Source organism: Candida orthopsilosis (assembly GCF_000315875.1).
Source record: "Candida orthopsilosis Co 90-125, chromosome 7 draft sequence".
NCBI classification, from domain to species: Eukaryota; Fungi; Ascomycota; class Pichiomycetes; order Serinales; family Debaryomycetaceae; genus Lodderomyces; species Lodderomyces orthopsilosis.
The window spans coordinates 395,841-415,314 of record NC_018301.1 but is presented as its reverse complement, the minus strand read 5'-3'; the positions used below and the strand labels follow the sequence as shown (position 1 = coordinate 415,314).

At 35.9% G+C, this 19,474-nt stretch overlaps 10 protein-coding genes across 10 annotated transcripts; 5 read left to right on the top strand and 5 right to left on the bottom strand. All coding sequences in view use genetic code 12, as the record gives it.

The window, feature by feature from the left end:
• Positions 1–5: 5 nt before the first annotated feature.
• CORT_0G02080 (hypothetical protein) lies at positions 6–1,196 on the bottom strand (the record flags this gene model as incomplete). The annotated part of the gene is made up of 1 exon (XM_003870966.1): positions 6–1,196. One exon carries the CDS (start codon positions 1,194–1,196, stop codon positions 6–8), a length of 1,191 nt encoding a protein of 396 aa, XP_003871015.1.
• A 176-nt stretch (positions 1,197–1,372) lies between these two features.
• Positions 1,373–3,769, top strand: CORT_0G02070 (Fgr32 protein; the record flags this gene model as incomplete). Its single annotated transcript, XM_003870965.1, has 1 exon — positions 1,373–3,769. The coding sequence occupies one exon, from the start codon at positions 1,373–1,375 to the stop codon at positions 3,767–3,769; it is 2,397 nt and encodes a 798-aa protein (XP_003871014.1).
• A 929-nt stretch (positions 3,770–4,698) lies between these two features.
• Positions 4,699–7,236, top strand: CORT_0G02060 (hypothetical protein; the record flags this gene model as incomplete). Its single annotated transcript, XM_003870964.1, has 1 exon — positions 4,699–7,236. The coding sequence occupies one exon, from the start codon at positions 4,699–4,701 to the stop codon at positions 7,234–7,236; it is 2,538 nt and encodes an 845-aa protein (XP_003871013.1).
• A 530-nt stretch (positions 7,237–7,766) lies between these two features.
• Positions 7,767–8,972, top strand: CORT_0G02050 (hypothetical protein; the record flags this gene model as incomplete). The annotated part of the gene is made up of 1 exon (XM_003870963.1): positions 7,767–8,972. One exon carries the CDS (start codon positions 7,767–7,769, stop codon positions 8,970–8,972), a length of 1,206 nt encoding a protein of 401 aa, XP_003871012.1.
• A 978-nt stretch (positions 8,973–9,950) lies between these two features.
• Positions 9,951–11,093, top strand: CORT_0G02040 (hypothetical protein; the record flags this gene model as incomplete). The annotated part of the gene is made up of 1 exon (XM_003870962.1): positions 9,951–11,093. One exon carries the CDS (start codon positions 9,951–9,953, stop codon positions 11,091–11,093), a length of 1,143 nt encoding a protein of 380 aa, XP_003871011.1.
• Positions 11,094–11,263: 170 nt separating this feature from the next.
• On the bottom strand, positions 11,264–11,785 carry CORT_0G02030 (hypothetical protein; the record flags this gene model as incomplete). Its single annotated transcript, XM_003870961.1, has 1 exon — positions 11,264–11,785. One exon carries the CDS (start codon positions 11,783–11,785, stop codon positions 11,264–11,266), a length of 522 nt encoding a protein of 173 aa, XP_003871010.1.
• Positions 11,786–12,182: 397 nt separating this feature from the next.
• CORT_0G02020 (Emp24 COPII-coated vesicle component) lies at positions 12,183–12,779 on the bottom strand (the record flags this gene model as incomplete). Its single annotated transcript, XM_003870960.1, has 1 exon — positions 12,183–12,779. The coding sequence occupies one exon, from the start codon at positions 12,777–12,779 to the stop codon at positions 12,183–12,185; it is 597 nt and encodes a 198-aa protein (XP_003871009.1).
• Positions 12,780–13,013: 234 nt separating this feature from the next.
• Positions 13,014–14,147, bottom strand: CORT_0G02010 (Aro2 chorismate synthase; the record flags this gene model as incomplete). The annotated part of the gene is made up of 1 exon (XM_003870959.1): positions 13,014–14,147. One exon carries the CDS (start codon positions 14,145–14,147, stop codon positions 13,014–13,016), a length of 1,134 nt encoding a protein of 377 aa, XP_003871008.1.
• Positions 14,148–15,526: 1,379 nt separating this feature from the next.
• CORT_0G02000 (Aat21 aspartate aminotransferase) lies at positions 15,527–16,780 on the top strand (the record flags this gene model as incomplete). The annotated part of the gene is made up of 1 exon (XM_003870958.1): positions 15,527–16,780. The coding sequence occupies one exon, from the start codon at positions 15,527–15,529 to the stop codon at positions 16,778–16,780; it is 1,254 nt and encodes a 417-aa protein (XP_003871007.1).
• Positions 16,781–17,176: 396 nt separating this feature from the next.
• Positions 17,177–17,950, bottom strand: CORT_0G01990 (Rps27 ribosomal protein; the record flags this gene model as incomplete). The annotated part of the gene is made up of 2 exons (XM_003870957.1): positions 17,177–17,422; positions 17,948–17,950. 2 exons carry the CDS (start codon positions 17,948–17,950, stop codon positions 17,177–17,179), a joined length of 249 nt encoding a protein of 82 aa, XP_003871006.1.
• Positions 17,951–19,474: the final 1,524 nt, after the last annotated feature.

Genomic DNA, 19,474 nt, shown 5'->3' with positions numbered 1-19,474 from the left:
GTTGATTAATAGAGGACATTTTCTAAATTATTTGTCTTTCTACATACCCAGAAATCACATTTGTAAATAGTAGAGTTTAACAGTTTGATATCTCCACAATAAGTGGTCTCGATATCTGATTGTTTGGCGGTGAATTCAAATCCCAATTTTGTAATCAAGTCAAACAAATCGTCTCGGGATAGATCTAATCCACCACTGCTGCCATTTTCCAACAGTAAAGGACCAAAATTGATCCATTTCCCACCATCTCTCAACACATTATTGATTGTTCGTATGTAGTCTATGATACCGGTGGATAAAAAATTCAAGGAAAACTCCGTCACCACAACATCAAATTCACCTTGTGATTGTGAACGTATCTCCTGTGATGCTGAATTGGCACCACTTGATCCAGAACCATAAAGGTCGGTAAATAGCCCGGCTGTGATTGACATTAATTCATCAAAAGGTATCCTCGTGTGACCCAATTCAGAAGTGGTTTCCTTCTGTTTCTCCTTTTCCACAGCACTCATGATTTCTGCGGTTGGTGATACATCAGGTATAGTGACAGGTCGTATTTGATTTTGTCGCCTAGTTGAATTTGACGCCGAGGTTGCCAAAAAGGGAAAAATGGAATAATTGTGAGGGAATTGACAATGATTAAGAATAAAGTTGGAGACGAATAACGCATGATAATCAGAACTATTACCCTGTGACCAGAACCCTTGCATAACCAATTCACAAACCAATCGTCCAACTCCACAACCTGGGATCAAAATCTTTACACTATGTCTCTGTGACTTATCAGGATATAGGTCACTTAGCTGGGAGATTATCAACTCGTGGCCAACTTGTCTCTCTTGTTCACCTTGGTCACTCCATTCTCTCATCAATTGCAACAAGACAGTTTTAGTTTGATTAAATTGTTCCTCTGAAGCATTAGTCCAGTCAGCTGGCAAGTCACCAATCCCCCAATCTTGACTAATTTTCTCAGATAATGTTTGACAGAAGCTGCGATTGAACTCAATACATTGCTCCAAGTACTGAGTGTGTTGTTGGTACCATGGAATAAGTTGCTGATCTTCGGTTGATAATGCTGCAAATTTGTGAATTCTTGGAGTCACTAATTGATTTGTTTCAAAAGTGTGGAAATTGTAGAAGGATGACAAGACCGATGTCACTGCTTTATATTCATCTTCAGCTTCTTGCTCACCCATTTGAAAGGATCTGTTTTGTTGTGGTGGGAAATCTGTGTGTTTATTCAATTCAGCCTCATTCAATCAAATGCGCCTTGGATCATTATCTTTGAAAAATTTCCCTGAAGCAACGAAATCCACAACTAAAATAGCTCAACACAACAGCAATATCCAGAAAAAAACATTGTATCAATAGTATGCCACCAAAGAAAGATGCATTTGCTGATCTATTTCAATCAGCAAGTAGTACCAAGAACAATGGTGTCAATTCGCGACTCAATAAATTATCATTGTCTGAACGTCAAAAGTTGGAGCAACAACAGCAACAACAACAGAAGCAGAACACTCAATCATTGAATTCAAGTTGGTCCAATTTGGATATCTTGTCACCCCAACAGACCATAAACAATGGATCCCAAGTGTCAAGTGTCCGACTGTCGAATCCTACTAGTACTATAGGATCGGTATCCAATACTCCGACGGCTGCCCAAGGTGATGACGATCCATTTGCCATCTTTACCAAGCCTAGCAATGGTAAGGTAAATACTTCCACAATCAATACTGTGAGTACCCAACCGAGCGTTGCCAAACCTCAAGGAATGTCGTTGCTAGATGATGATTTTACAGACTTGTTTCCTGAACAAAAGCAACAACAGAAGCAACAAAACCAGCCAGTGGAGACAGATAAACCACCTATACCAGAAGCAATACGAACTAAATCAGATGTGTCCTATACTAGCGCCAATAGAACTAATGCATCTACTCCTAGGTCTACAAATGGGGATGCATCATCCAAAGATCATACAATTGCTGAGCTTATTGATATAGGTTTCACTATTGAGGATGCCAACGATGCAATTGCTCATTCAGGTACTGACTTACAAAAATGTGTCAACTACATCATGAAAAAAAATACATCACAAACACAATCAAGGACCAACTCCAGACCCAGTGAATTTGATGAAAGTGACGATTCCATCCTCGGTAAACGTCCAGATTCAATTGATTTCAATGAACTAGGCAACAACTTATTCCAAAAAGCAAATACATTTATCAATTTCTCCAAAAGAAAAGTGATGGAAAATATTGAACATTTAAACCAAGGAGGTTCACCATTTGATTTAGGACGGAATTCCAAAAATGGGTCGCAATCACCAAATCTTCCTGAATGGATGAGAAATCAAGCGAAATATAAATCACAAGCTTATGAAAAGAAATTTGGTGGTGAAGATTATGGAGAAGATGAAGATAATATCAATCAGGAGGAAATTGATAGGTTTATGCGTACTCAAAAGGAAAAAGAGAGACAGAGGTTGAGACAGAGATTTGAACAGAAACAAAGTGGTGTAGATAGTGGGGAAGAGAATGGAATGAGACGCGATAGCGCGTCTCCTTCAGGTGTTTCGTCGAAGAGTTCTATCTCGAAAGAGTCTTCACCAGCTCCTGCAAAACCACCAAGACCTACAGTTAGGAATAGTGCTGGAGTTTGTGTACCACAAAAGCCGGTCTCTTCTGTAAGTCAAAACCAAAAGTCACCAGTAGTGAATTCCCCAATCAAAAAGGAAGCAACTCCAGTTGAGGAAGTTGATTTGTTAGGTATATCATCCACTTCAGGACCACAACAAACTGCATCTTCCTCTACACCATCCAACTTACGTGATACTAGTCCATTAAATCAATTTATTGAAACTGATTACATTATACATAAAACCAAAGCCACCGAAGCTTTCAAGACAGGGGATTATACAACTGCATTGGAATCATACAATAAATGTCTTTCAACTTTACCACCAAAACATGAATTACGAGTAGTTATGAATTCTAATTTAGCATTGACTAATAAACTACAGGGGCATTTGAAACAGAGTTTGGAAAATGTTGAACAAGCTTTACTGTTGATGCAATTGGATGAATGTGAAAGTAACCAAGTTCCACAATTAGCGGGCAAGTCAGTTAAATATTGGTATTTGAAAGTGATGATTGTTAAAGCAGAGGTATTGGAATTATTAGAAAAATATGAGTTGGCATTGGAAAGTTATAATTTGTTGATGCAAAAGTTGGGATGTATGGATAAAAAAGTTATGGATGGGAAAAGAAGGGTTGATAGGATAGTTAATCCTGATAATTATAAACCAAAACCAACTGCATCTAAGTCAACCAGCAAAAGAGCAACTCCAAAACCGGTCTTAACTTCAACTCCAACTCCCACAACAAAGCCAAAGCCAAAGCCAAAACCTACTGAAGTAGAGCTAGATCCATTAGTAGTTGATGAAATCAATAATTCAATAACTCAATGGTCCCAACAAAAAAACAATGATTTACGACAAATGTTAATAAATTTGCAGACACTAATCCCACCCGGATCAATCAAGATCAATCCAAAGCTATTAACATTATCATTAAATGATTTAGTATTACCAAAACAAGTTAAATTGAATTATATGAAGGTGATCAGTTCTATACATCCTGATAAATTAGCTAGTCAATTATCAGGACAACTGGAGAAGGATAAACGGATTCAGTTGATTTGTAATGGAGTGTTTATATTATTGAACGAACGGTGGGAAGTGTTTAGAAAGGAAGAAAATATATAGAGAAAAAGGACCATACAGGCCTTTATTTTGCCATATAGAACCAGTTTCGTTTAGTTGTAGGTAAGAGTAGATATCTTTTTTGATCCCAAGCCCATGAATGTGGTTGTTTAAAATTTTCTAGTGTAGTTATTGAGGAGTAAAAAGTACTTCAGTGAAATATATTTTTTTAGCGGCATTCGGTATCCTTCCTAAAGATATACACAATTGTTCACCACAAGATATATACATATACAATTGGTGTAGATGAGTAAATATAGGTTTGGTTTGATACTATGATACTGGTCTGCTTGATATGCTTCGAGTTGTATATGGCGTACGATGTTGACGCCTCGGTTATAAAATGTATTCCTACACGGCGATTGGCGTTTTTTAGGAAAATTCGGCGTTTAAATTTTGTCTCTACTCCTCTTTAGTTCAATTTATGCCACACCAAGGTGAGGATAAGACACATAAGTATAATACGTAGAAAGAAAAGAGCGTGTCTAAGTGGTGGTTTGCAGGATAATGTTACTTGAATATATACTGTCTAAGTATGGAGTGGTTTCTCTTTGTTTATATTTGTCTGTTGTGTCTATTTCCAATCAAAACGTAAAAACTGCAAAAACTCCGAACATCGAAAATGGTATTCAAAAACAAACTCCAATGTTTAGAGTGTATAAGTTTAGAAAAATGTGTATACATATACTATAGCAGTAGTGTCTTCTCCATATACGTTATTGAGTATGTATTAATATATCCGAGTATAAAAGAGTGATTTGTATAGTGTGTGTATTGGGATACTAAAGATTAAATACTAAATAGGAGGAGAAATCACTAAAAACAACAGAGAACATAAATCATCACACAATTTTTTTTTACCTCTACTTCTTTACAATTCTTCTAAGGTAAAGAGAACCATCATTATATATTACATCTTTCATCAAAGGTAGATGTTCAACAAACGATACAAACAACAACAACAACAACCATCACACCAGCAATATCGGCATCAACTGGCATCACAATCTTCTTCTTCATCTTCAATATCAACTATTGTACAACAACAACAACACCAGCAACAACAACAACAACTGCACCAGCATCCAAACCCCAGCGGTATCCACATTAGCCCATCGTCACCTGATCTATACTACAATACTTGCAACACTAAATATAACAACAACAACAGAAGGCTGCATAACGTATTTGCTGACGACGAGTCTAATTTCATACAATCAAATATAAGGCGTAGTATTCTGGCATTTTTACAGAGTATGGGACAACAAATATCAAAGAATAATAATAGCAACAGCAACAGCAACAGCAACAGCAACAGCAACAGCAACAGCAACAGCAACAGTAGTAAGAACGTAGACCAAGGCAATCATCAATTTAGTGGCTTACCATTATCTTATCACAAAAATAGAGAACCTACAAGTAATAAATTAAAGGCACAATTTTCAGTGTCAGATTCAAAACAACAGGAACAGCAGCAGCAGCAACCCTTGAGTGGCTCTATACGGCATGAGCTTTCCTTATCACCAACCACATCACCACCAGAAGATCCCCATCATCAATACCCATCTGCATTCTTTTTAAGTCCAGTCACATCCAATGAATCATACAATTACTATTCTGATGATGCATCAATGACTGACGCATATCCTCAATTGGGTCACCACCATCATGATCTTAGTCATCATCATTTGCATAGTCAGTCGCAGCACCAATTATTGGGAGACATTGTTGGTCCTGAATTGACTGATGTGTCACCAGCCTCATCTTACGGTGAAGAGGAAAATGTTGAAGGTGTGGACATTGCTGGAAAAGAAGGAACTAGTTCAATTGAGGAACTACAACGGTATTCGCATAAAGAAGTTTCACTGACCACCCCACAACCATATATTCAAGAAGAAGAGTTTTCACCATTGTTATCTTTACCCATGGAAATTCTCATTAGGGTACTTGAATATGTATATGTTGACACTGACATCTCATCAATCAATTCCAATCTTGAAAATTTTGCCAATACAGTCCCCTTATTATCCAAAAAATTCCATCAATTATCCCTTTGTTTCTTGTACAAATACACCATATTCAATCGTCCTCATTCATTTGAAAAATTTTTGCATAACTTGCAAGCCAACCCTGTAATTGGAAGATATGTTGAATTTATTGATTTTCAGCAATTTACCTCAATTGGATTAGGTAGAACTGGAAGAATGAATCAGGAGATACAAATGGTTACTTCAAGAACTATAGCTCATGCATTATCAATGACTCCCAATTTAATGGAGTTTTTGGCATCAGAGAATATTCAGGATGATATGGATGTTTCGGTATTGAATATTTTGTTTAATAAATTACCTAAATTAAAAGCATTGGACTTTTGTGGTGCTAGTAGTGAAGCATTTGCTAGAGCTTTTGATCAATTGACTATTGAGGACCCTTTGCCAATAACAAAGTTGTCATTTCATGATTGCTCCAATATTTCTCAGGATGTGTTGAATAAAATATTGAAAAGTGCAACTCATTTAACTCGATTAGATTTGAGTCATACTGCTATTACATCGTCAATTTTGTTGAATTTGCCACAAAATATTCGGTTAACACATTTATCCCTTGCTAGATGTTCGAAATTGACAACAAAGGACTTGATTCATTTCTTGTCAACTCATCCAGCCATTGCTAATGGGTCCTTACAATGGCTTAATTTACAAATTGATTCAAATGTTGTTAGTCCACTTTCGGATGTTTATTTATTATACACTTTAAAACATTTGAATGCACCTGGCTTGAAATATTTAAATATTGGTGGAATGCCAGTAAATTCAAGAATCTTGTATACCATTAAGACTAAGTTCCCCCAATTAGTTAGTTTAAACATTAGTCATGCATTACAAGTGACTCTTGATGAGTTGAATGGGTTTATGCAAGATAATACAACTATCAAGTACCTTGACCTAACTGGGATTAAATCACTCAATAAGAATGTTGTTACATTCTTGAGATACAACTTCAATAGTAATCTTGAAGCCATTGAATTCGATTACAAGGCACTTTACGATTATACTTCCAGAGGAGATTGTTTTCGAGTACAACCATTACCACCACTACAACCATCTTCTTCTTCTTCATTATCAGTATCGATTTCATTCATTGAAGATACAGCCTATTCACCACCACAAGTTTGGAAATTCTATGACAATGAAGGAAGAAGAGCATGGATTTATAAAATGACTGAAGAAGAGTATCAACGAGTCATCAATCAATCGAATTTGGTATATTATGACTTGGAAACGGGACAGAAGATTGTTACCAAGTTGAAAAAACCTCAGTTTTTAAAGTATGCAGGACGGAAAGTTAATTGTTCTATTGGGTATTATAATTTGAATGGATATAAAGATAAGAAGTTTGTTGAGGATTGTTGGCCGGTCGAATTTAGTCAACGGGGAATTTACAATTATTATTCATTAAATGTGAAGTAAGTACTCCGTTTTTGGAGGAGATGAAATAAGATTTGGCATATGCGGCTGACTGAGATATAGCTATATACAATTTTAACGAAGTTACGAATCTATTAAAGAAAACAGATGTACATGGTGTACTCCACAAAATAAGAATTATTATTGAAGGTGTTTTCTCCGCAGAGTAAAGCAAGGGTTTTCTACACACACTTATTACACCATTGATATAATACATCTTGTTTGCATATCTGGATTTATGTGCACCCTCGGGTGAATACATCTAGCGCATATATAGTTCGTTATTTTAGTGATGATCAGATGATCTGCGCTCTATTTGTTGGGTAGCGTTTATTGTAATTATCCGTTCCGATCTCTCCTCCTCCCTCTTCCCTCTTCCCTCTTCCCCCATATTTCGGTAATTTAAATTTTTTTTTTCATTTCTCAATTTTTCCCCACTCAACAATTTATCTCCGGTTCAAATATAAAACAGCAAATACCTCTCCAAAACTTACTCTTAAAATACTTCACCATCCGCCACTTATCTTCCAACTATGTCTGCTCCTGAATTAACTGATATTCGTTCACCAATCAACTTGGACAATCTTCGCACGTACTTATCCAAAGTATCTTCATCTTCACCCAACACCCACATTGGATCAGTCGCCCAAATCCCTCGCGACTTCGCCACGGTAAAACAATTCACTTTTGGTCAATCAAACCCTACATACTACTTGGAAGATTCTTCGGGTCACAAATTCGTCTTGAGAAGGAAGCCAAGTCCTAATGCCAAATTAATTTCCAAACTGGCTCATGCTGTTGAACGTGAATTTTTTATCTTGAATGGAATAAACACATTGAATCAAACTTCGCAATTGAAAGTGCCTGTGCCTAGAGTTCATTTATTGTGTGAGGATGAAAGTGTCATTGGATACGTGTTTTATGTTATGGATTATGTTAATGGAATCCAAATTAAAAATCCAGAGATTCCTGGTGCTTCAGCGCAGGAAAGAGATGAGTATTGGAAAAGTATAATCACCACTATTGCAGCTATCCATACATTGGATTGTGAGAAATTGATTAGTTTGTTACCACTGCAACATTTCCCTCAATTTCAAAATATCGCCAAACTCAAACTGTCTAGTTATTTCCAACGACAAATCAAGACTTTAACTGGTATTCACAACTTGCAATCAAAACACGTTGATCCAATTCCCGACTTTGATAAAATTACTCAATGGATCTTGACTCATGGTCCCAAAGATCCCGCCAAATTAACATTAATTCATGGAGATTTAAAAATCGATAATCTTTTATTCAACCCCACCACAAAACAAGTTTGTGGGGTATTAGATTGGGAATTATGTACCATTGGCCATCCATTATTTGATCTATCTAATTTCTTACAACCATTTGAATTCCCCAATGTATTAAACACAATGATGACGCATCCAAACAAGACAGAAATGGGTAAAGAAAATCCTGAATCACAGGAATTTTTGTATAAACAATTGACCAACTATTCTAAGTTGGTAACTTGGGATCCTGAGGATCCAAGTAATGATCCTACAAAATTGTGGATTTTGGGTCATGTGTTTGGATTGTTGAGATTAAGTGTTATTTCTCAAGGTATCGCTATGAGATTGAAGATGGGTAATGCGTCAAGTGCCAATGCTTCGGCTTTCGCAGGTATGTACCCTATCCTTAGTGAAATGGCAGCTGAATATATTGATGAAGAAGAAGAAAAAGCTAAGAAGTAAAGGTTATAATACTATGGTAGATCAATGCATAAGCATTTGTTGATATTGTATTGAACTAGAGCCTCAATACTCTTTAACTGACCAAAGCAGATGCACAGCTTAAAACCTCTTTGATTCGCATGTTTGAAAACATGTAGGCTTAGTGGCTCTCACTAATATTTATCGTTTTTACCACTTATTCCAGCTAGGTCTTTACATGAATTCCATGCAAACAATTTGTGACATGAAACTATTAGATCAAAGTGTTTTTCGTTAGTCAGGCTTATTCATCTTCATTGCATGGATCAGGTGTTTAGCAAATGTGTAAGGAACTTCACTTTTGTCTACACTCAAATCAATTACGTCATCCAAAAGGACACCAATCGTCTCTTTGTCCAATATTTTGACTAAGTCGCAATATTTTCACATCACAAATGTTGATTCATGAGAAAATTATATAGTTTTGGGGTGTAAATGTTATCACTTACGGGTACATATCTTGTCAAATATCTCTCTTATAGCTATAGCATTTATACATCCATACCTTAAAACTCATTACTCTTTGGTTCATGCAAAACAGTAATATTTCATATCTTGTTTTGTGTAACTGTGAAGCGCGTACCTTTTTTGAGTTGCATCACAAAATCAATCCATCAACAACAATAAACAACAACAACAACAATGCAAACCGGCATTCTTTCTCGATGGGGTTGCAAACAATAGGGAATGCTAACCACTTTGTTAGTAAACAAGAGAATAGTCAAAATATAAACAAATGTATTTTTTCACAAAGAGTTACCTCGACAATAAGATCCAAAAGTTAAAGTGGGGAAAACAACAAAGATGAACTTCGCCACCATCATTGAAGAACATAATATAAGAAGTGCTTCATATCTGGGGTACACATTCAAAATCTAACATGTCAAAGTCATCTCAAGTAACTTGAACAACTTTGAACTTTTTTCCAACTATTGACACTCGTTTAAACAAGAGCACCAAATGCTTAAAATGCACATCTCCACAATTCTATCCATATTGACCGCATCAACGTCGATCTTTGCTGTTCCGGTTGACAAAAGATTACCATCAGCTCCAAAATTCCACACATTAGACTTTGATGTCGTTGATATGACCCCTTCATCTAAAAGGGAAGAAACAGAAACACTCTACCGCCGCACATTATATTATTTCGCTAGAGTCTCAATCGGATCAACCAAGCAACAGATTGGTGTCACAGTCGACACAGGAAGTAGTGATTTATGGTTCCCGTCAAACGATGCTACCTGTACTGGCGGTAGTGATTGTAAATCATTAGGAAGTTTCACTCCTTCAATTTCAAACACATTCCACAATTTATCTACGTCAGTCAATAACAATTACGGTGATGGCGATGGAGCTAGTGGATACTGGAGTAAAGATGGTTATTGGTTTGCTGATGGAACTAAAGTAGAACAGTTTCAATTTGGATTAATGAATTCAGTAGCCAGAGATACTGGGGTGTTAGGCTTAGGTTTACCAGATTTGGAAGCTACTAATGATAAGTACCCCAATTTCCCCGCTGCTTTGAAAAACGCAGGTATAGTTGACAAGACGGCTTACTCATTATACTTAAACCTGGCTTCCGCGTCGAGTGGAAGTGTGGTGTTTGGTGCCATTGATAAAGCTAAATATTCTGGTGATTTAGCTGTACTTGACTTTGCTGATTATAGGTGGACAGCCGTCGAATTGGGTTCAGTCACAGCACCCGATGGATCAACTGTTGATTTAAACATCCCAGTTGCGTTAGATAGTGGAACCACTTATATCCAGTTGGACACTGCAGTGGCTAAACAAATTTATCAAGCTCTTGGCTTAAGTGAATCAGGGAGCGCATCATGTGATCAACTTTCATTAGATTCAAATCAATTAACGTTAAATTTTGATGGTGTTTCAATAACTATTCCTTATCAGAATTTATTTTATCAATTTTCAGGCGGCTCGTTATGTCAAGCTAGAATTTATGGCTCAAATGATGGAAATAATTTCTTTGGTGATTTGTTTTTACAAAATGCTTATGTTGCATTCAATCTTGATTCAAAAAAAATAGGATTGGCTAAAGCGAATTATAATGATGCAACCGATTTGGTTGATTTTTGGTTCTAAAATAGGGGATTTTCTAAGTCTGTATTATTAGAATTGAATTTACAACTTGATGTTTGATTGTACTGCCATTTATTTGAGGCACCAGGTAAGATAAGGTCTTCACAGGGTTACCAAAAATGAGCTAACTTGAATCTCTAACACTTTTTATTCTACGTAGTACTATCCAACTTCTAAAACCAAAAATCAACAATGTCAGTTTCATTAGTGTGCTTAACTGGAGCAATACCAATATGCTTGGTTTCCAAATCCTTGACAAAATAAACTTCTCTGAGGAATGGGAGTCCAATTCCCTGAGCACCTTTATTATTATTAGACCCAATATAAGTTCCGCATTTGTTATTGAATCCAGCTTCGTAGAAAAAGTTTGTGTATGGAACTGAGATATTGATTGGTCCAAGATTAAATTTAAAGCTATCAGCTGTATTCGAAACACGATCACAATCAAACCAGTTTTGGGAATCCATACCCAAATCTTTGTGTATTCCATCAACAATCAGGCTCTCTAATGAAAACCAAGCATTACCAGTATCAAATCCAACTTTTTTTGTAAACGGGAAAACTTTACCACTGGCAGTAATTATTGATGTTGCATGAATGTTTTGCTCAACATCAAAAAGAGCCAATTCACCCTCACATTTTGCTCTATCGACACCACCTAAAAGTAATTTGCCTTGATCTTCTTCTGGACCCATCAATATTGCCGTTCCATACTCTAATTTGTTCTACGTGTCATTGTTTAATCCCGATAACTGTGGTAACTATATAGCTATCGTGTCTGAAGAAATAGACACTCTGGGAATTGGACTTCCATTTCTTAGAGAGGTTTATTTTGTCAAGGATTTAGAGGCTAATACTATTGTGATTGCTCCTGTAAAGCATACTAATGAGAGTGACATTGTTGATTTTTGGTTTTAAACGTAGAGTGTATGATTAGAATTTATAAGCGAATTACCTTCCTTATTCCACTGTAGACAAGGATTGGCTCAAAAAGATCTACACTTGATCATGGGTGCATTCGTATGTGATTTACTCCCCATCGCCCCTATGTGACTCCTTTTTTTTCATTTATAAACTACACTTTCTTTCTATTCATACAACAGATTTCACTTCAAAGAATCTTCTCAAGTAATAAATTTGAAAAAGTGAATTAGCAGCAACAACAAAAATTTGGAAAACCGACCACCATTTAACTCTAGAATTGGTAGATTCAGCAGTGTTTCTATGAGTTCTTTCTCTAATCACCAAATACCCTTGTTCAGCCTTAACTTCATCAGTTAAAACGCTTAATCTTTGAATAGCATAATCCAACGTATCAGCCTTAGGGTCATTAGCATCAACATAAACAACCCCATGGATGTTAAAACTTACATCAATATCTGATCTTCCTGAATGTTCATTGGAGAAACAATATTGGTATTTGCCCAGTTGCACAGCCTTAACTGATTCGTCACCGTGAGCAATATTTGTACGTTTGACAAGAGTGTTACCCTTTGGTGAAGTAATGTAGAAGTCAACAACGTGTTGCTCTGGGTTTGATGGGTTACGAGATCCAACTTGGAATGAAAGGGCTAATTCGTCATTTGCTTTCAAGTTTTCGAAAAAGCATTGTTTGCCGTATGGTTGTAAGAGGACATTGTGAGCCAAGATTGATGAAACAAATATAAGAATTGATAAAAGCAACTTCATGGTGGGGAGGGGGGAAGGCGCTAGGCAATTGGTATAGAAACAGTTTGCTTTGAACTGATCTACTGCGGTTGATGAAAAAAAAAATTGTCGTGAGAAATTTCAATACGTGTCATGAGGTTTTTTTTCACAACCAATATACCATACGCGTATATCACAATACAAAGGGTGCAGCTACACCAACACATTGCATGTCTTTGTCTATTACAGCTTCTTCAACTATATACAAATGGTGACTTACTTCTTCAATAACCCAGCAGTTGCGCTTCTTGCTTGTTGAATCATAAATTCATCACACAACACAAGCGCAGCCATTGCTTCAACAATAGGAACAGCTCTTGGAGTAACACTAGGATCATGTCTTCCTCTAGCTGCCAAAACACCATGTTTACCATCATAAGTAGCTGTTTCTTGTTCTTGACTAATTGTAGCTGCTGATTTGAAAGCTACTGAGAAATAAATATTTTCACCATTAGAAATACCACCTTGAATACCACCAGAGTTGTTGGTCTTGGTTCTTAATCGATTATTTTTTTCATCATGAATAAATGGATCATTATGTTTTGATCCAGGGATTTGTGTACCTAAGAACCCAGACCCAATTTCAAATCCTTTTGTAGCTGGTAAACTTAACATGGCATGAGCTAATTTAGCTTCTAATTTATCAAAACATGGTTCACCTAAACCAATTGGACAATTACGAATGACACAAGTGACAACACCACCAATGGAGTCTTTGGCATCACGGTATTTTTCAATAACTTTAACCATTTCATCTCGTACTCCATCATCAGGACATCTTACTGGACCAACATCATCAACTTGTTCTCTAGTGATTGTGTTTAAGATATTTTGGAAAGTTGGATCTTGAGCATTTCTATCCATGCTGACTTCACCAATTGATGAAACAAAGGCAACAATTTCAACATTGTTTACCTCATGTAAAATCTTTTCGGCAATGGCACCAGCAGCTACTCTTCCGATAGTTTCTCTAGCTGATGATCTTCCTCCACCTGATCCTGATTTTAATCCATATTTCTGTATATATGTGTAATCAGCATGACTTGGTCTTGGGTATAAATCAGTTTCACTATAATCGCCAGGACGATGATCTTTGTTACGAACAATCATACCAATGGGACTACCTAAAGTGACACCGTTTTCAGTCCCACTTTGTATTTCAACTGCATCAGCTTCATTTCTTGGAGTAGACAATTTGCTTTGTCCGGGTCTTCTTCTCGTCAATTGTGGTTGAATATCATCTTCAGCTAATTTTAAACCTGGTGGACATCCATCAACTATACAACCAACTGATTTACAGTGTGATTCACCATAGGTTGTGACTTTGAATAATGTACCAAAAGAAGACATTTTAACGGTTAGCTTATGGTTTGTATGATATGAAGTATTTGGTATACTAACAAATTTTTCAATTTTTTTTAGTTCATCTGAACTGATTTGGTGCGACAAGGAAAAATGAGTCAATAAATGGTTCAATCTGGTGCGACGTTACTGAGTGACTGCAAAAAAGTTATAGCAGTGGTAATGCATACACTAGCTGTGAACGATGGCTGGATAGAAAATTTCTCATCTCTTTAAGGTAGTGCAGTACCATCGTTGGACTGTTGGAACATATCCAGTTTGATAGCTGTGTGTCTTGCTGAAGTCCTCGTTCTTTTGGTTACGATTCATACCGTTTTTGCAGTCAACACAATAGTTGTATGGTTCGGGCCTCAGAAATAACAACGTTTATAACTTGATTACTATCATTTGCTGAATCGTTGTATGGTTGATTCTAAAAGGACATACTTTTACTACTTTTGTTCAATTTTTGCTTAAAATTTGCGGCAAAAGTATTGTTACATCGTGAAATTGAATTCAATTGAGAATATCCTTGCTTTTGTAATACCCAATGGATCCTTTCCACCCAAAGTCCGGACTCCACTTTGAAATCTCCATAAGGGTGCTTCAATTTTGGGGGATCCTTACAAAAAGCTACGTCTAACTCTTGTCGCTAAGAAAGAATCTAAATTTAGTCTATGGTCATAGGGAACCTTCTCCATCTTTACTATAATGTTGCTATAAATAGTAGAGTTTGCGTTGCTTCTAAATCTTGTGGGTGGAGAAGGAGTTTGGTGGATGCTGCGTCTAGCCAAATTACTTCAGTTTATGTTGCATAGCGGTACTTTTTCATTCCGAAATCAACCGTTGTAACCATAAACCATATGAGGAAAAAAACAAGACAACTTAACAGTGCGAACCGCTAGTGATATTTATAGAGGTATCTACAATACGGATCGCCTCATGGAAAACGAGGTCACTCTTACTTAATTCGATACCTGAGAGATGTTGTCTCAACCACTTATAAGAACCATCAATATTATAACCGTATCAGTTGTTAAAACCGATCTGTCTTGGAAATTAATTGCCGTAGTCACGTGTACACACATCTGAACGAAGAAAAAAATAAAGCTTAATGGCTTACCCCTCATTTAATTGAAAATGGCACAAGACAGAAAAAAGAAAAACAAAAAAAGAAATGCCTCTTTCTCGGATAGAAGGGAATAATTGACGCAAAGTAACAAATTAACCACCAACGGCACACGACCCTCCACAAAATATTCTTCCGAAAATCTTTGCTAAAAACACCAACAAAACTCACCCACAACTTTTTACCAATAAAAGAACATCAGTTTTCCTTCTTGCTTCTATTCTTTACAACGAAATAAGAGTAATAACACCTCCTCACCATGTCCGAATTATTCACCAATGTTCAAGAATTACCGCCAGATCCATTATTTGGATTAAAAGCCAGATACACTAAAGATCCACGTAGTGATAAAGTTGATTTAGGTATTGGTGCTTATCGTGACAACAACGGTAAACCATGGATCTTACCAGCTGTTCGTCAAGCTGAACAAAAATTGATCAATTCGCCTGATTATAATCATGAATATTTATCTATTTCTGGGTATGAGCCTTTTTATACTGGTGCTGCTAAAGTATTATTGGGAGATAAATCGCCTGCTATTGGAGAAGGTCGAGTTGTTTCACAACAAAGTTTATCGGGAACTGGTGCTTTGCATTTAGCTGGATTGTTTTTGAAAAAATTTTATTCTGCTGGTCCTCATACGATTTACTTATCTCAACCAACTTGGGCTAACCATAAACAAGTGTTTGAAACTTTGGGATTGACGGTAAAGACATATCCTTATTGGGACAATGCTACTAAATCTTTGGACTTGAAGGGGTTTTTAAACACTATAAATCAAGCTGAACAGGGATCAATTTTCCTTTTGCATGCATGTGCTCATAATCCAACTGGATTGGATCCAAACTATGAACAATGGAATCAGATCTTGCAAGCTTTAGAAGCCAAGAAACATTTAATCATTTTTGATTCAGCTTATCAAGGGTTTGCTTCTGGTGATTTGGAAAAAGATGCTTATCCTATCCGTAAAGCCATTAATGATTCAGTTATTAAATCTACTCCCATCATCATTTGCCAATCATTTGCCAAAAACGTTGGTATGTATGGTGAAAGAGTTGGTGCTATTCATGTAGTATTGCCAACTAAAGATGATGCATTTGGTAGAGCAGTTAAATCACAATTGAATTTAATTATTCGTTGTGAAATTTCAAATCCACCAGCATATGGATCTAAGATTGTATCTACTATACTCAATGATCCTAGCTTGTATTCTCAATGGAGAAAAGATTTGGTGACAATGTCATCAAGAATTATTAAAATGAGAAATACTTTGCGTTCAAAATTGGAAAAATTGGGTACTCCAGGAACTTGGAATCATATAACTGATCAAACTGGTATGTTTTCATTTACTGGTTTAACTCCTGAACAAGTTGAAAGATTGGAAAAGAAACATGGTGTTTATTTGGTTTCAAGTGGTAGAGCTTCAGTTGCCGGATTAAATGATGGTAATGTTGATAAAGTTGCCAATGCAATTGATGAAGTAGTTAGAAATTCCAAAGGTGCAAAACTTTAGAAACTCTGGGGAATTTAATGCAGTTAGTGCGGTTAATGCAGTTAATACAGTTGATTATACAGTAAGTTATACAGATGTGGAGGAAAGTAGTTTTATTTTGCAATTTAATACAAAGTATGTTTAAGAAGAGCTTGTAGAGCATATTATTATTCAAAGTGGTGGCTGTTATATCAAATTTTACTAATGTTTTAATTAAAAACCTTTTTTAGTATACACATTCTATATTTAAAACACATATACTTCAAAAATTATGATACATGTAAAAATAACCCTATTTTTCATTAAACAAATGAGCCATCTAAAGGATAAGCAAACCCGTTTCTCCTTTTTCTCTTCTTCTCTCTCTCTCTCTCTCTATATTCAAAGCACCCCTCCTATAACTCCTATACCTCCAGTTTACTTTCTTCTAAAAGAACAACCTTCAGTCAACTTAGCTTTACCACCAGTTGGAGTACACAACACAGTTGAGCATGAATCACAAGTGACGGCAGTTTGAGCATGACTGAAAACAGTAGTAATGTTTAAACATCCTTGACATTTAACATCCATGAAAAATGATCTTGGTTGTTGAACCAATAATTTCAACTTGTGTTGTTTGGCTTCGGAAGCTGGTGATGGGTGTAATAAATCTTGAACTAAAACCTGGAAAAATATAGTTAGTATATTTCGCTTTTTTTGGAGATAGTAAAGTGGGTGTTGTCATGATGGAATATTGAGATTGAATGATGATTATGGATAAAAAATGAGAAAAGACGCTGGGAGATGCGAGGGTTGTAACTAGGGTAACTGAAACGGGCCATATTTGACATTCCTCTGGATGTAAAATAGTATTCCAGCTCAATTTTGATCGTCAACTTTGCAATTACAGTCCCTTCTCAACAATGATGGCTTTTTTGAAAAATCTTGACTATTCCTTCCCTAATTTCAAAATCAGATCATGTACTTATTTATGATGAGCTCCATGTACTCTCAATCACTCACTCTTTGTCGGTTATTTGTAGTGTTAATTCTGGTTAATCTCCTACTGCCCCTTTCGGTTTCATTTCCCATGATCTTCCCAATCATTGTCTCCTAACTCTATCCATCTCGAGTAATCACATCTTTTAATCATTTCAATCCCAATAAATAGACTCTCCCGCTTGACATCGTCGTGTTGTTTAGACGTACCATTGTGTACTGCTATTTGATGTTCTTGGTGTAAACTAACTATTGAAAAAAAATTTCTCTCTCCTCCTTTTCTTTCAAATGCATTCAAACTCTTTTTTTTTTCATACTATACTTTGGTTACACAAAACAGACAAGATACAAACTATAGTAGTTAATAATAAGGGTTACAGCCCTAACACTGATATTTTCGCAACCAAAGAACAAGATGTGAAATACCCGGTGAACCTTAAAATGTTACTATACTAGGATCTCATTTCCGAATAAGGGGACTGTCAACTGAAGAATGGGTAAAATAGATTAATAACTGCTAATTGACGCACATCATTCCATACCAGTCAAAGGAGTTTTCTTTTCTCCATAGTCTTTCATTTTGACCTCAAATTTCAAGACTCTCCTCCTTCTCACCACCACTACTCCTACCACATACCCTTACACTTCTACAAATTCTACAAATTCTACAACTTGTTTCAAATCTAAAGCATTACTATAAAAATTCAGATTCAATCTAAATAAAAAATCATATTATAATATATAAAAAATAAAACACAATGAGGTTTCCTAAAGTCCCAAGAGTCTGGTATCTCTAGGAAATAGAACATATAATCTCTCAAGATAACAAATAGTAGTAATAGTAAAAACGATATAACATATCAAACAACAAACAGTAAACAGTAAACCACCCTCAATAACTCAGACTCAATTTTCAAAGCAACAATAAACCACCTTCTCTAGCTTTCTAGCTCTTCTAGCTCTTCTCACGATGCATAATTTCTAGACACATAAACTAAATCTTACTCCATATAAACAAACTTATATATAATCGTCAACACCAACTACCAAATTCAATTATATAAAAAACGATAAACTAAATTTCAAATTTATAACAATTTCCAAAATATTTCGCAGCCAATCAACCACAACGAATGACACAAAAACGCACCAGATAAAACTCCATCATCAAACCATCGCACTTTAAACGACGACGACGACGGCAACAACTAGCAACTTGCAGCTTCTCTTTACTTTCTTCTATGCTATAAATACTCGAAAAAAAATCACTATATAAACAAACTGCAAGGGCAATTATATGCCTTTTTAGTTTGTCTACGATCTTTCATCTATAAAATTCTATCAAGTATTCAACACCATCGTCAAACAAAAAAACAATAAAAGAATGCAAAAAAGCAACTGGGCTGTTGTGTGCAAGTACAATGGAAATTATTAATAATACAGGGTTTTTGAAGTTAAAATATTTTTGGAAATTGGGGGGGGGGGGGCATCACATCATCAAATAGTAGTAGTAGTAGTAGTTTGAATAGCAACAAAACACCATCCCTCTCCAACTAAATTGAAATAAAGACCCACTCTTTATTGATTTAAGTGAAGTTGTAGTGGAGACAAGGTTATTTCATTATATGTTGGGTGGGGCATGTTTATTTATATTGTTGGGTTTGTGATTAATGTACAGAATGCAGATATATGATAAAACTCAATGAATCATGCTGCAAGTTTTAATTTTGATTTTGT